This window comes from Salmo salar, chromosome ssa01 (assembly GCF_905237065.1).
Source record: "Salmo salar chromosome ssa01, Ssal_v3.1, whole genome shotgun sequence".
Classification (NCBI taxonomy): domain Eukaryota; kingdom Metazoa; phylum Chordata; class Actinopteri; order Salmoniformes; family Salmonidae; genus Salmo; species Salmo salar.
Window position 1 is genome coordinate 38,052,291 of NC_059442.1, and position 16,698 is coordinate 38,068,988.

Below are 16,698 nucleotides of genomic sequence, written 5' to 3' on the forward strand. Positions count from 1 at the left end.
TTGACATGATAAGTCAGTGTTAGGTCATGTCTGCTTCTTGTTGCAGTGAGCAACAGCCCTCTGTTAAGGACAGCAGTGATTAACCTCTCCTGTTTCTCCTCTCCTCTGCTGTGTAAATATATATCCAGTCAGGTTAATATGATAAACCATCGTCTCACCATCCGCTGTAAATCAAACCAAGGGCTACAGCTCGCCCTGATAGGGTGAATGCCTCCTGAACCGAGGTAAATGTTTGGATTTGTATCAACCTGGCCAATGTCTGTCACAGGGGTGTGTGTGTGTGTGTGTGTGCACGTGGGTGCGCACATGACTGTGTGTGTGTGTGTGTGTGTGTGTGTGTGTGTGTGTGTGTGTGTGTGTGTGTGTGTGTGTGTGTGTGTGTGTGTGTGTGTGTGTGTGTGTGTGTGTGTGTGTGTGTGTGTGTGTGTGTGTGTGTGTGTGTGTGTTTGTGTGTGTACAGGGGTAGTGGAAGGAAGGCTTCACTTTTGTTATCTCTCCTTTCAAACTACTGACCTCTCTTGTAGTAAATGGATTGAGGCCCCATTCTAAATCAACGCTGACTATTTAACACAATGAAGGAACTAATTCTTCCCATTTAACTCAACATTTACAATAAGATGACTTGTACCCTAATGGTTTCTAATGAATTGTTCTCTCCTTTTCTCTCTCTCTTCCCTTCCCCCCCTGCTTATTCGAAAAGCATAGGCCTACACAGTGCACCACTTTTGGTGCACTACATATGTAATAGGGTAGCATTTGGGATACAGACATATTCAGGACAGTCAGCGGATTCTACCCATTTTATCTAATGCATAATGTTAATTTCAAACCCTTGATTACCTTTAAATGAAAATTGGCTTAGCAGCTAGATGGATTGTGAGTAGGCAGGCATCAAACCACCGAGCATGTCCAGGGGTACCTCCCAAATGGCACACTATTCCCTATAATAGTGCACTACTTTTGACCAGAGCCCAATGGGCCCTGGTCAAAAGTAGTGCACTATAAAGGAGAATAGGGTGTCATTCGGGATGCATGTGTTGGAGATGTGATGTGACCCACAGCCAGTAGGCCAGCAGTTCTGAGTTTACTGCATGTGCAGGTAGTTTCTCTGGAGTAACGCTGCTTCTGATTCCTACTGAAATCCACCTGGAGAATATCACTAATACCAATCCCTTTGTGTCAAGTCTACCTTCTGTAGTTCTCTGAGTACTGGACTGTTAAAATGTACATGAGGTGTAGGGTGAAGTCAGGTCGTCGTTTGACTAATTTGTGTGGCTTGACATGCTTGGAAGAAGACAGTTCAGTGGCAGCGTTTTAGCTGCCAGTAATAACATTACGTTTCTCTATTGAGTGATGAAGGCATCGGTCATTAATTTATCACAGAGAGAGAAAGGAAGGGGGAGAGAGGGAAGTGTCCTCATCATTCACCTTCAGTGGTATGTCTTGACAGGTACAAAGTTGAATAGTGGATGAATCCAGTTTAGTGACACTGCATAAGGCCAATGTAAACACGCTCAAAGAACTCCAAGAACTCCAAAGTTGTGTTAACTGTTTCTTACACATTTGTGTTTCTTGTCAGTGTGCGTGTGCATGCGCGTCCATGCATATGTGTGCGTCCGTGTGTGTTTGTGTGTGAAAGAGAGTGTGCTACTCTGACACGGTTTGCTTAATGTGGCCTAATGTGGTCTGTGTAATGAGAACCAGGGTCATTCACTCCTTTGTAGAAGTTACAGCGTCTCTGTGTTCTTCCCACGCTGTGTGTCCTCTGCTTCAGCACCTGATGAGACCACATTACACTCTCTTTATCAGACACGCGGCCAATCACACACACCCACTCTCATCTCCAGACCCCACCAGTTGTACTGTACATTCTCTCTATAGAACTGGGTCTAGGGAGATAATGTAACCATATTGAATGTTGTAACGCCTCAAACCACAAAGTCCCTAGTTTGAATTGACTGGATGGGTTCTGAGAAACCTAAACTTAATCTGGGCCTGTATGTAGTGTGAAGTTACGGTCTTGTGTGGTACAGCATTGAAGTTAATATGTAACTCTAGCCATCTTGCTTCAAAGGATGTACTAATTTTTGTTATTAGAGAACACACCCACATTGTCCATGTCTCACTCTCACTTTTTATAGTACGCATATTACATGATAAGATTCTTTCTTCTCATTTTTATACAGCTAAAATCCCACTGAGATCCAAAATCTAATTTTCAAGGACACCTGTCCCATTCTTAGCCGATGTTACATGTTTCGTTTTATTCCCGAAGCGTTTCTGTCCCCCACGATGACATCGGGGAGGCGACTGTGGATCTGTCTCCGTCCGTTAGTACGTTCGTACATTTGTACGTTCATTCATCACACGCGATATCTCAGACAGCGCTGGCCCGATTTTTATGAAACGTGGGTGAATGATGCGTCCTGCCATAGAGATCTTTCATTTACAAAATTACACTGATTGGCCAAATGGTGGCACTATAACAAGCGATTGAAAATGCAAACTTTGAAAGGTCAAGCCCTAACCCCGTTTGACCAAAAGTCATGAAATGTGGTACATATGTCCCTCTCCTAATAAAATAAACAAATTTGCCTCTGCGAACCATAAGGTCCACCATAATGGATTTTCCGCCATTTTGAATTTTGTCGAAAAAAAAACACTTACAATGCTACGCCTCTGGCACCGAATGGCCGATCTGCACGAAACTTGATATGTGGCATCTATGGACAAAGGTCTCTCAATGCAATACTTTCCAGATTAGTACCTAAAACAACATGGCCGCTATTGAACAATAAACATTAATTCAGGCTTGGTCTGGCACATAAATGCATATAAATCAGTCAAGGAAATTCGTATTGTAACAAAATTTGGTACACATGTTGCAAACACTGTCAAGACTCAACATTTGCAAGAACACATGGTGGCGCTATAACGGGCACATGTTTATAGCTCTTGATCTGTTTGACTCAGAGTGATGAAATTTGGCACACATGCTTAGGGATATGAGTCTAGCTAACCCACACGATATCTCAGACACCACTGGCCTGATTTTTAAAAAACTTGGGTGAATAATGGGTCTTGCCAAAGAGATCCGCCATTTAAAAAATGACAGTGATTGGCCCAAGGGAGGCGCTGCATCATTTGTGGGGGATGACATGTTTTTGTTGCCGTATTTCTTTTATGGCAGAGACTTAAATGAATAGAGCGACCTGGCCATTATGTTTTATTGGTACCATAGTGACATGGACATGGACCAAATCAGGACACTTAATCAGGACTCACCCAGGAGCAGCTCACTGTAGTATCTCCCCTGCTGCTGAGCCTACACAACCAACATGTCTATCTGGAAGAGAGAGAGAGAGAGTGAGAGACAGAGAGAGACGCTGACCAGCTGCCGTTGATAGTCCTCCTCTCCTCTCCCATTTACCCCGGCTGCAATCTAGACCCCACAGACAGACAGAAGGAGAGAGGAATAGAGGGATCTCTTACTTTCCTCCTTTCCTATTTTCATCCTTTCATTGGTGGAGCATGCCATTGTAGTTAGCTCCTAATTACTCTACGGCTGAGACGTTCCAAATATTCCCCTGGTGGTAATATTCTTCTGCCTGAATGAGTCATTATGTTGTTTGGCAGACTGAAACAGACTGAAACAGACTGAAACAGCAGCCCTTCACTGTCTGAACACTATACGGCTCATGTTCTACCCAACCCCACACACAAGCACACGCACAAAGGGCACCCCCCCTCCCCCCATCACTTCCCATCCCTTCCCATCCCTCTCCATCCACTCTGTCAGTTCGTTTCCACGACGACCCTCCCCACTGTGGCATGACAGGTTGTTCACCAGCCTATGAGGCACTGATCTGCCTTACTGTCTGTACGACTGTAGGTATCCCTTTGTAGCTAGTGGTATAGTACCCCTCTCATACCCCATCTAACACCTTTTTATCTAAAGTATACCACCAGTATATCATAGCTCTCTCTCCCTCCCTCCCTATTTACATTCCATCACACCCCTACTGTTGCGTCTTTCACTTATTACCTTTCTTTCTCTGTTACCTTCTCCTGCTATCGCTTTCTGACCCCTCCACTCACAATTTTTGTGCATAGTATATAAACACACATACACAAACGAAGGCCCCCACACACAGCCATGCATGCGCGCACGCACGTGCACACACATACACACATACAAAAACACACAAATTCAGACAGACAGACACACAGACTGGTATGTGTAATCATCTTTGCTGTCTTTTTGCTTGGGTGTGTGCCAGCTGGTGTGTGTTAGAGTCAAGGACAGGAGTAGAGGACAAATAGGCTAGTGGGAGGGAGGGAGGGAGGGAGGGAGGGAGGGAGGGAGGGAGGGAGGGAGGGAGGGAGGGAGGGAGGGAGGGATTATAGAGCGTAGAGATGGCTAGCTGGATTCTGCTCTTAGCTCTGTTTACTGTGTAGTGGGGTGTCTGTCTGGACAAGGGGACTGGGAGAGAGAGACTATGGAAATGTAGGCTCCTCTACTAACTTACTGCACAGGGTGCTTCCAAAATGGCACCCTATAGCCTATTCAGTGCACTACTTATGGGCCCTGGTCAAAAGAAATCCACTGAAAAAGTATTTGCCTCCTGATTTTCTCTATTTTTGCATATTTTTGATACTGATTCTTATCAGATCTTCAGCCAAAACCTAATATTAGATAAAGGCAACATGAGTGAACAAATAACACAACATGTGTTTACTTATCTCATTTATTTAATTAGCAAAGTTATGCAACACCCAATGCCCCTGTGTGAAAAGTAATTGCCCCCTCCTTCAATAACTGGTTGTGCCACCTTTAGCTGCAATGACTCCAACCAAACACTTCCTGTAATTGTTAATCAGTCTCTCACATCGCTGTGAAGGGATTTTGACATCTCAATTCGATTTAGGTCTGGACTTTGACTAGGCCATTCCAAAACTTTAGATGTGTAGCTTTTCAGCCGTTCTGATGTAGACCTGATTGTGTGTTTTGGATCATTGTCTTGCTGCATGACCCAGCTGCACTTCAGCACACAGACGGATGGCCTGACATTCTCCTGTAGAATTCTCGGATACGGAGCAGAATTCATGATTCCTTCAATGATGGCAAGTCATCCAGGTCCTTTCAGCCAGTCTACATCAGAATGGCTGAAAAGCTACACATCTAAAGTTTTGGAATGGCCTAGTCAGAGTCCAGACCTAAATCGAACTGAGATGTTGTAGCAGGACCTGAAATGGGCAGTTCATGCTCGAAAACCCACTAATGTTTCTGAGTTAAAGCAGTTCTCCATGGAAAAGTGGGCCAAGATTCCTCCACAGCGATGTGAGACTGATCAACAACTACAGGAAGTGTTTGGTTGGAGTCATTGAAGCTAAAGTTGGCACAAATATTTATTAAGTGTAAGGGGGCAATTACTTTTCACACAGGGGCATTGGGTGTTCCATAACTTTGTTTATTAAATAAATGAAATAAGTATAAATGTTTGTTATTTGTTTACTCGGGTTCCCTTTATCTAATATTAGGTTTTGGTTGAAGATCTGATAACATTCAGTGTCAAAAATATGCAAAAATAGAGAAAATCATAATCTACATTTTTCAGCGCTGTATAGGGAACAGGGTACCATTTGAGAAGCAGACTCAAACGAACCCATAGACCCACATTGATCACATACCATATTTTCTATTAGACCCAGTCGTTCATGATCTGGACTTTTTCTATTAAGGATGATTGGCGTATTGATAACACCTGAATTATTCAACACTATTAGCATATTTACCGGTTTGGATACCATCAAATTGAATTCATTTCATTACTACTGTAGCTAATCTTTTTAAGCGTTTTCGAATGTTGTTGCGAGCATTTACGGCGTAAATCCGTAATATATACACACATTACATGTTATTCTGATAATAGGAATGAAAGATGTAGCAATATTTTCTCACTGTATCTAAAGCAAAGTCCTGCTAAACTAAGCTAAGCCAGGGTCAGCTAACTGTCATAATGGCTGTAGGTCTTACGCAGCTCTTACTGTCCTCCATCATGAATGAAAGGTTGTTGGTATTTGTGAGCTCTGCTAAGGTGAGCTCTGCTCTTCACATTGGGGTGTGCTTGCCTTGCAGCCCCCAGTCTGAGCCTGCAACGAGTTTATTAACAGAAATGCGACAATGCATTTCAGTAATGGATTGTTTGTTTGGTTGCGTAAGCCTTCATAACTGTGTAGGGCAGTCCGGGCACTCTGTCTCTCTCTTCCTTTAATGCAGTTAGCCATAATGAATGCATTTCCAAATTCAATGAGTTTTTTTCCCATTATTTTATTTTGCTCATCCTAGCGTATTGATTGGTTGAAAATGCCCCTTGAACTTGACCTCTCCCGTGTTGCTCAATGCCAATAATACTGTCGTCTTCTCCTCTCCTCTCCCTTCCAGCAGCCCGCCTCTCCTCTCCTCTCCGCTGAGAAAAATATCGATAGCTGTGTTTAGCATCTTTGGGATGCTCAAGATGGCTGAATGTGTTTAGATATTTTCCCCGACAAGCTTGTTGACGGCACCAAGTTTTCATTGCGCAAATGTAGATGTAGATAGATTTGATTGAAGTGAAATTAAAGGCAGAGGGTCTTGGCTAAAGCCTGTCAGTCATTTGTATTTTGGATGCATTATATAAACAGAGTGTACAGTATGGCACACCTTGAAAGTACATAAAAAAAATGCACACAAACGCTGGTTTGAGAAAGCTCCCCCTAAATGCCGTACAACAGGGGTCTCCAATTACATTCAGTCAAGGGCCTGGTTGGGGGGCCGGAAAATAGTTATAAATAATCTGTACACTGCAAGTTGATCGAAGGAATGCCAAACAGATATAGTATTTGACAAAAACAGAATCATTTCACTCCTGGATTACATTGATATATGTTCACATATGCTTCTATATTTATGCGTGGGAATATTTGGTAACAGATTTATTGAATTAAAATCACTTTGAGCTGAGTTCCTAATGATTTTACAGTTCTTTGTGTCCAACAACGGAAAATTATATAAAATAAAACAAACAACTTTTTTGTTTTGTTTTGCTCAGAAAACCTGGGGGCCAAATAAAAATCACCCTCATGCCAAATTTGGCCTATTGAGGAACCCTTCCAAACACTTTTATTTTTCATTTTTCATTTTATTTTTCATTTCATTGCCTGTGTGCTGTGACCTCATGTTCAAACTGCAGCGGGAGACAATATTGTATTGTTACAGGTACTCGCCTCTCTGAATAGCTCTAATTTATTCTGGTATTGTCCTCCTGCTGCTCCTCTCTGTGCAGTTTTGATATGAATCGCAACTGGACAATACTTGTCACCCAGAGTGCTCTGCCATGCTCTCATACAGCCCTCTTATCAGTGGATCTGACAGTTGTTTCTGGTGATGAGGAGGGGAATGGCACAATGATGAAATACAAAATCACTTGAACGGGGACTTCAGGGCCACTACAAGAGACTTTCCATAGACAATTATTCCTCACTGAGCCGACACTCAAGGTGTAATCTGGGATCTGTACTAAAGAGAGAGAAAGACAGAGCTGGAGATATCCACTCAGCCCACTCCAGGTTCACTGTACAGCCGATGCACACAGATAACAGGACTAGAAAGGGTAAGGAGGCTAGAAAAGGCCACAACAACTGTTGTACTATCAGTCAGTCAGTTAGCTTTACAAAAAGCTAAGATACGAATGTGGGAGAAAAAACATTCTGAAGAGGTGGAAATATTTTAGAAAACGTAAATAGAAATATTATTTTCTGTAATCCTAATTATTGAATCAAAATAAATCAGTCAATTGAAACAAATATAAAAATGACAATATATAGTACGTGTCTTGTTAACTCCTGCAGGTTTCAAGCAGCAGACGGACAGACGCTGAAATAAAAGAGCTTCTTCCTTTCTCAGGCTTACTCTGAGACTGGTCATTAGTGTTAGAATCACAGCCGTTAAAGTTTGATGACATAAATGAGCAGAAAGATGAACATGGATTATTAAACAGATCGTCATGAAAACTTAAAACGAGTGAAAGATGTTAGAAAGGAAACTAATTAAAACAAATGTTTCAGCCTCCGTCTTCATCAGGATGACTTATTAAGTATCCAGCCAGTCTGTGGGTGAATACTACAACATGTGATCCGAAGAGCTTTCATTAGCCGTGGTCAGTAAATTATTTAATGGACTTTCAATTTCCGCTATGAAAACATTTGGGGAGTATGCAGACTGAAGGACACAGAAGGAGAATTGATTTAATCTATAAAGGAATTGGTATTTTAATAAAATTAAATAAAAAAATAAACACCCTTAAAACCATACATTTCAGAATAGGCAGTTTTTATGTTTGAAATGCCTGAAGGGTTTGGGTGTGGATTTTGAAACATTGTAAATGTACTGTAATTGAATAATTCTTTTTACAAATTGACATTGGATTTCCATTTTTGATATAAGATTTCCAATGAAATATAGATCAAATTGGTATTATATTATTTGTTATATATGAAAATACTTTAAACACACACTATAATACAGAAACACAAGAGCCATATAGAAATATAATAAGAAATGCTTTTGACATGCACACTTGATTTCAGTGTATCTATTTCAGCACAAAATGGTTCATCATCAAGGACAAAATGGTACACAACATGCTATTCTTACTATCACATTCAGCACATTGAGGTGAATGTGAATAAAGCAGACAGGATTATATGACTGGATCCATAGGGACTGCTGTCTACCAGGTTGTTGGTAGTTGATACGGGGGACACAGCGTGAGATGGGGATTGCTGTTCTGAGGACACTGAGGTAATTCACTAGCCACAGCTAGGGGTCCCAGGAAGGAAAATATAACTTTTGTTGATCTTGATGTAACTATGGGATCATCCTGGCTGATTACAACGCACTGGTGGCCATGGCAAACTGAAAGAGAGAGAGAGAGAGAGAGAGAGAGAGAGAGAGAGAGAGAGAGAGAGAGAGAGAGTGTGTGTGTGTGTGTGTGTGTGTGTGTGTGTGTGTGTGTGTGTGTGTGTGTGTGTGTGTGTGTGTGTGTGTGTGTGTGTGTGTGTGTGTGTGTGTGTGTGTGTGTGAGAGAGAGAGAGACTAAAATAACAGTTTTGGGGCCATTGTGTGTAGTTTGTGTTTGTCTGTGTGCTGGATTAATACAAGTTTACCATTGTAGCGGTTAACGGTTCACTAAGGAAGTGTTTACACACAGTATCCACAGTTTCCACACCACAGTGAGGCTCCTCATAGTGAGGCCTTTGACAGCCTGATGAATTAGGCCTGACAAGAACCAAAATGGCTGTCCTCCGTGCCAGCTGCCAGTTGAGCATTTACACTCTGTTAATTGAATTGGCAATTTGTGTAACAGTACCTGCCCCAGAGTCTTTGGTGGTGCCGGAGCTGCCATTTAGCCCTGCTCTAATCCAGAAACTAGGGAATAAGAACACTAAGCTTCACAAGAAATTACTGCAGATTTAAAATGACAGTCGGGGCCCCTGTTGCCAATTTTCCATTAAATGAGAAATAAATTAACAATAGCAATAATGTTGACTTATAAAACTGAAAGTTAAATTGACTTTCAAATAGCACTGCGGTTTAGAAATTGCCACAGTACTGAGAATCAAATTGCTGTATATTGCAATCTTGAAACCAAATGCTGTTTGTGACATGGTTGTATTAAACAGCCGACATTAAACATTGAGAGTGGTAAATGGAAACTGATATTTTCACATCATAAAGCTGCATTAGTTTAAATTAAGGAGGGTTTTCACCCTGATTTGCATGCACACACAGTTAGTTAGAATTTGGATTCTGAGTTAATACTGTTTTTGCCAATCCACAAGAGAGAACGTTTAATAATGTTCAGTACCTCAGTAGCAATGTCAGTTGTTATTGGTCAGATTTAAATATGTAGCTAGTGCAAAGTCTATCAGATTTTGTTTGTTTTTATTACAACAAATGATAGACGCAGAGACTTTTCAAGCGAAGTTTAGGTTATACTGTGCTATGCATTACTTATTATCTGAGTGTGATTTTAATACAGTTTTCCATAACGACATTTTCTTCTTACCTGGTGTATAGTGCATTAATATATTGTTAATATACTTAATACTTGTTAGTCAGCCCTTAAAAATAAAAATAAAACATTTAAGTACATTAGCACAGGTGTCAAAGTGATGTTTTTACAGTCACGCTACCATTTTATGAGTCTCCTTAACGATATTGAAATGGGGGGAAAGTAATATCAAAATCACCCTCGTTAAGCTGCATTTATAAATGGGAAAAATGTGATGGGTTGGTGTTAGCCCCTAACGTAATAGAATCACAGTCTCCAGCTGTTTATATCTTTATTAATCAGTCTACAGTGTGTATTGGGACAAATTTAGATTCGATTGCCTCCACAATATTTGGTCTCCTGGACTGAGTGTCTTAACAAAGTGTGTGTGTGTGTGTGTGTGTGTGTGTGTGTGTGTGTGTGTGTGTGTGTGTGTGTGTGTGTGTGTGTGTGTGTGTGTGTGTGTGTGTGTGTGTGTGTGTGTGTGTGTGTGTGTGTGAGACAGGGACAGTCAGACACAGTAGTCTGTAGGTGACGGGCCATCTGCACCCAAGGCGCTGCTCTGAATTGCTAATGTGTGTGTTATTAAGAACTGTGAAGGAGCTGTTGGCAGGAAGAGGTGCTTCAAGGTGGCCACAATCCTTCACCAGTGGTGCCAGTTTAACATTTCAACTTCTTTATTATAAAATATTAACCACGTATAGTTTCCCGTTTTCAAAAGATCCCCAAGGTCAAGGAATTTTCCGCATATAAAGCAATCTGTCACTTACTTCCATGCCGGGGCTCTTTTAGCAGGGAAAGAGCCCTGTCTGACTGTGTGATGATGAGGGCCATTGTAGGAGAGAAATAATGATTCCCTCCACTGTGTCGGCCAGGATATAAAAGATGATAATTGAAGTTGGTCAAGTGTTCTTTGATCTGTGATATTTCTGCTCTGTTCTACATGAGCTGCTTGTTGGAGCTAACGTATGGCCGGGTGTGTGTCTGAGTGCTGGGTCACAGTGTGTGTGTGTGTGTGTGTGTGTGTGTGTGAGGCCACGCAGGCCAGCATAGTACATCTGAGGTGGACTGGGTTCTAGCTCCCTCTGCTGTCTCTATGTGTCAGGGCTCTCTGCTGTCTCTATGTGTCAGGGTTCTCTGCTGTCTCTATGTGTCAGGGCTCTCTGCTGTCTCTATGTGTCAGGGCTCTCTGCTGTCTCTATGTGTCAGGGCTCTCTGCTGTCTCTATGTGTCAGGGCTCTCTGCTGTCTCTATGTGTCAGGGTTCTCTGCTGTCTCTATGTGTCAGGGCTCTCTGCTGTCTCTATGTGTCAGGGCTCTCTGCTGTCTCTATGTGTCAGGGCTCTCTGCTGTCTCTATGCGTCAGGGCTCTCTGCTGTCTCTATGCGTCAGGGCTCTCTGCTGTCTCTATGTGTCAGGGCTCTCTGCTGTCTCTATGTGTCAGGGCTCTCTGCTGTCTCTATGTGTCAGGGCTCTCTGCTGTCTCTATGTGTCAGGGCTCTCTGCTGTCTCTATGTGTCAGGGCTCTCTGCTGTCTCTATGTGTCAGGGCTCTCTGCTGTCTCTATGTGTCAGGGCTCTCTGCTGTCTCTATGTGTCAGGGCTCTCTGCTGTCTCTATGTGTCAGGGCTCTCTGCTGTCTCTATGTGTCAGGGCTCTCTGCTGTCTCTATGTGTCAGGGCTCTCTGCTGTCTCTATGTGTCAGGGCTCTCTGCTGTCTCTATGTGTCAGGGCTCTCTGCTGTCTCTATGTGTCAGGGCTCTCTGCTGTCTCTATGTGTCAGGGCTCTCTGCTCTCTCTATGTGTCAGGGCTCTCTGCTGTCTCTATGTGTCAGGGCTCTCTGCTGTCTCTATGTGTCAGGGCTCTCTGCTGTCTCTATGTGTCAGGGCTCTCTGCTGTCTCTATGTGTCAGGGCTCTCTGCTGTCTCTATGTGTCAGGGCGCTCTGCTGTCTCTATGTGTCAGGGCTCTCTGCTGTCTCTATGTGTCAGGGCTCTCTGCTGTCTCTATGTGTCAGGGCTCTCTGCTGTCTCTATGTGTCAGGGCTCTCTGCTCTCTCTATGTGTCAGGGCTCTCTGCTGTCTCTATGTGTCAGGGCTCTCTGCTGTCTCTATGTGTCAGGGCTCTCTGCTGTCTCTATGTGTCAGGGCTCTCTGCTGTCTCTATGTGTCAGGGCTCTCTGCTGTCTCTATGTGTCAGGGCTCTCTGCTGTCTCTATGTGTCAGGGTTCTCTGCTGTCTCTATGTGTCAGGGCTCTCTGCTGTCTCTATGTGTCAGGGCTCTCTGCTGTCTCTATGCGTCAGGGCTCTCTGCTGTCTCTATGTGTCAGGGCTCTCTGCTGTCTCTATGTGTCAGGGCTCTCTGCTGTCTCTATGTGTCAGGGCTCTCTGCTGTCTCTATGTGTCAGGGCTCTCTGTTGTCTCTATGTGTCAGGGCTCTCTGCTGTCTCTATGTGTCAGGGCTCTCTGCTGTCTCTATGTGTCAGGGCTCTCTGCTGTCTCTATGTGTCAGGGCTCTCTGCTGTCTCTATGTGTCAGGGCTCTCTGCTGTCTCTATGTGTCAGGGCTCTCTGCTGTCTCTATGTGTCAGGGCTCTCTGCTGTCTCTATGTGTCAGGGCTCTCTGCTGTCTCTATGTGTCAGGGCTCTCTGCTCTCTCTATGTGTCAGGGCTCTCTGCTGTCTCTATGTGTCAGGGCTCTCTGCTGTCTCTATGTGTCAGGGCTCTCTGCTGTCTCTATGTGTCAGGGCTCTCTGCTGTCTCTATGTGTCAGGGCTCTCTGCTGTCTCTATGTGTCAGGGCTCTCTGCTCTCTCTATGTGTCAGGGCTCTCTGCTGTCTCTATGTGTCAGGGCTCTCTGCTGTCTCTATGTGTCAGGGCTCTCTGCTGTCTCTATGTGTCAGGGCTCTCTGCTGTCTCTATGTGTCAGGGCTCTCTGCTGTCTCTATGTGTCAGGGCTCTCTGCTGTCTCTATGTGTCAGGGCTCTCTGCTGTCTCTATGTGTCAGGGCTCTCTGCTGAAACTGTTTGTTTGGGCTTGCCCTGACTCCGCCTCATGCCTTGTTTGTGTCCTCCCCAACCAATGGCGGATTACTGTGTGTGTGTGTGTTTGTGTGTGTGTCCAGGACTGGTCCTGCAGGTGTTGTCTATCCAGTGCATGTTGTTTGGCATGGGCCCCGCTCCTCAGGGAGGGGAAAGGGCTAACTGCTTACAGCGTTACTGGAGGGGGATGTGTGTTTACCATGCTTGGCCTGGAACAGGGAATACAGTGAAGGACAGAGGCCCCTCATTGTGCAGTCTGTGCCCCCTCCCGTCCACCCGGGGCCTGGCCTCTGACTCTAACCCGTTCCCCTGGCTTCTTCCCAGAGGAGGCCCTGTTTGCTCCTGCTCTTTGAGAGTCTTTAAAGGCCATTCAATGCTTTTATTACATCATTAATTGCACTTAATTCAGCAACATTACCCCAATGCCTGGCTAAACTCTGAAAATTAAGTACAGAGCACTTTGTTATAAAATTCACCATAATGAGCTCTGGTGGGAGTTTGAAAGTTACCGCAGGCCATTTTTACCAGTAACGGGTAGCATGGTGCCTCTCCCTACTTTTAAGTTGGGAGTATAGAGAAAATACCCCAAGGGCACAGTCTCTGGTTAGTCTGCTATGCAGCAGAATCAATCGCATGATATAATCCCTCATTTAGAAACAAGCCTTTGTACCAGCCAGCGAATCATTGAATATGCAAGCTAGCTGCACTCGATAATGGCATTGTACTGTACGAGTTCCGCTCTTTGATGAGCATCACTACAGTACTTATTACTGTAAAGTTATCATAGTGGGCGCTCGATGTCAATGATGTCAGCGGTTTATCGTTACAGCTGTTGGTTCTCACTGCCGTAGTGAACGTACTGTTCGTAAGGTATTCGTGTGTGCCTTTGTGTTGTGTATGTGTTAACATGCAACTGCCTTTATGTACTGTGTCTGTCTGTCTGTCTGTCTGTCTAGCTACATGTTTATGTATTGCCTAGTAATGTATGTGCATACAAACACAGTCAGCCTTATACCCGCCCAGTGTGTGTGTGTGTGTGTGTGTGTGTGTGTGTGTGTGTGTGTGTGTGTGTGTGTGTGTGTGTGTGTGTGTGCGTGCGTGCGTGCGTGCGTGCGTGCGTGTGTGTATCTGTGTGTTTCACCTAGTGTGTGTGTTGTCTCACCATGGCTCTGTCTGTTGTGTTGTGTTGTGTGTGTACAGCTATAGGAGTACAGCGAAGGAGGACTCCCAGTGCAGTAGCCTCAGAGATCTTCGAGCCACACCTCGGGAGCCACATATTGCAGGTAGGATGCTATGAGATCACACCATACCACAGGTCCTGTCCTGTCCCACAGGCACCATCACCCAGTTTGACAAGCCTGGTATTAACGTTATTGTACAGTTACGAGGGTTGCAAAATTCTGGGAATTTGGGGAAAATTACCAGAATTTTGCAACCGTCGTAACTGTACAATAACAGTTTCCATAAATTGTGGTTGGAGGATTCCCAGATATCCTTCTTATTCACTCCTGATTCCCGAAATATTCCAACTGCTGTTTCTGGAAAAACATAATTTTGCAACCCTAGTTATGTACTGTATCTGTTTGTCTGTCTGTCTAGCAACTCCCCACACTATTCACATGGGTTATTACTGACATCTAGTGATACTTTTATCCACCAAAGCAATTGACATTAAGGAAACGATTTTGTCTAAAATGACTTACGATAGCTAGTATGTGATTCCTGCAAAGACCTTGGCATTGCCGGCATCATGCTCTTACCAACTGAGCCCCACAGTAGAGGTTGACAGGGGAGTGTTAATTCATTCCTTTCCCGTCTTGTCCAGTATTTTTCCCCCCCGTACTGTCTCGATCCTGCAACAGTTCTATAACCCTGACAACTTTCCTGTCCTGTCCCGATAAAATTCAATCCCGCGCAGAAATCAGAAATAACTTCATCCGTTAGCTGCCTGCTCCCTGCACTCTGCTGCTTGTGAGTTTCCATAGTAACGGCCCCGTTTTGGGTTGCATGCTCATTCTTCACTAGACAAGAGAGAGAACTGTTAGCTAGCTACTTTTTGTTGCCTGCCCAGGTCTTATATCTATTTTTATAAATAGTGATTGAAGACCGAAGAGCGCATGTTATTGTTGGGAGAAGGTGAATTTCACTCCTGTTCCAGCAGGAATCCCACGGGACCCTGCAAGACCCGTGGGAATCCTATTACTGTGTCAACCTCTACCACACAGGACCAAAGCTGAGGCAGTGTTCAAGCCTTCTAGCATTACTGCATTAATGCTCTGCCTTGATTCTTCAACATAAAACCAATGTTCCCTACATTTTTTTGGGGCACTGAGCAAATTTCAGATCTGCTGAGCACAAACTTGAGGGCTGTGAAAATTCTGTGCAACTTCCTGCGCGTGTTTCTGTAAACACTGAGGCTGTACCCGCTTTAAAGTGGCAATATGTAGCTTTTGGGTCGACCCAACCAAATTCACATAGAAATGTGAGTTATAGAGCTATCATTCTACCTAAAAATAAGTCTAAGAAGCGGTATATCTGTTCTATGTGCGCTATTTCTATGGTTCCCATTCTTAAGTTTTGTTTTTGCATCTTTTACTTTTGGTTTTGTACATCAGCTTCAAACAGCTGAAACAACAATATTTTTGTTTATGGAAAATATATTTCACGGCTGTTTAGCTGGTACAATGATTATCTACACTGTACTAGCGTATTTTTTGTCACATAAACTGAAGCGAACTATTAGAGTTTTTGCAACCAGGAAATGGCGGAGCGATTTCTGCATAGTGTAACTTTCATCCATAAAGATTATACATTTGAAAGTCCGTCCTTTTATACTTAAATTATACTCAGTAATTATAGATTCATATTCTAGTTTATTATGTAATTTATACCGTCTTTGTGGTAATGGAGAAATATATTTGTATTACAGTAAAGTTAAATTATTTTATACCATGGCATTGTTGAATACTTGTTTCTTATTGGCTTGAAGGGCATTCTAGAGCGTGCGTTATTTCCCTATAACACACGGTATATTTGCACGGTAGAATTCAATGGATATAGTTCATTCGTACACGTTCTATGTTTGAGCTGCTTTTGAAAGCAAAAGTCAAATTGAAAACAATATTGGGGTTGTTGAATTCGATTTTCATAGGACTGAAGGTTTGGTTAGCTGAACTAGCAAGTCTGTTTGTTTGCTAGCTACTTCAGTGGATGTTGAACACATTTCCAGCGGGAAATGTGTTAAATTCTAGCCGTGGTATAAAAGGGACAATCAACTCGGTGCTCTATGTGCTCTCTGGAAAAGAATGCAGCTCCGTGGAAGGTCATTTCCACTCTGCTAGCGCGCGGTGGAACACACCTTCCACGCCGTTCATTCTTTTCCATGGAACGCAGAGACATAGCCCCTCGTTGATTATCCCTTACATATTGAATTATGAAACTATGATAATGGTTAACCCCGTTAGTCCTGAGGGTATTTTGCATGTGTCTTGTCTTTATAATATTTTACATAGTGCTGCTTATCTCTATACATAAGCCCAAAGGGTTTGCTGTAAATCAGTAAAGCAA

At 43.4% G+C, this 16,698-nt stretch overlaps 1 protein-coding gene across 6 annotated transcripts in view; it reads left to right on the plus strand.

Moving 5' to 3' along the window:
- npas3 (neuronal PAS domain protein 3) overlaps nt 1-16,698 on the plus strand; it is a 341,058-nt gene that overhangs the window by 132,659 nt on the left and 191,701 nt on the right. For all 6 annotated transcript variants that reach the window (XM_045717645.1, XM_014194380.2, XM_045717646.1 and 3 more), the window contains one exon: nt 14,332-14,414. In XM_045717645.1, coding sequence (XP_045573601.1) covers nt 14,332-14,414 — 83 coding nt within the window. The remainder of the gene's footprint in view (nt 1-14,331; nt 14,415-16,698) is intronic.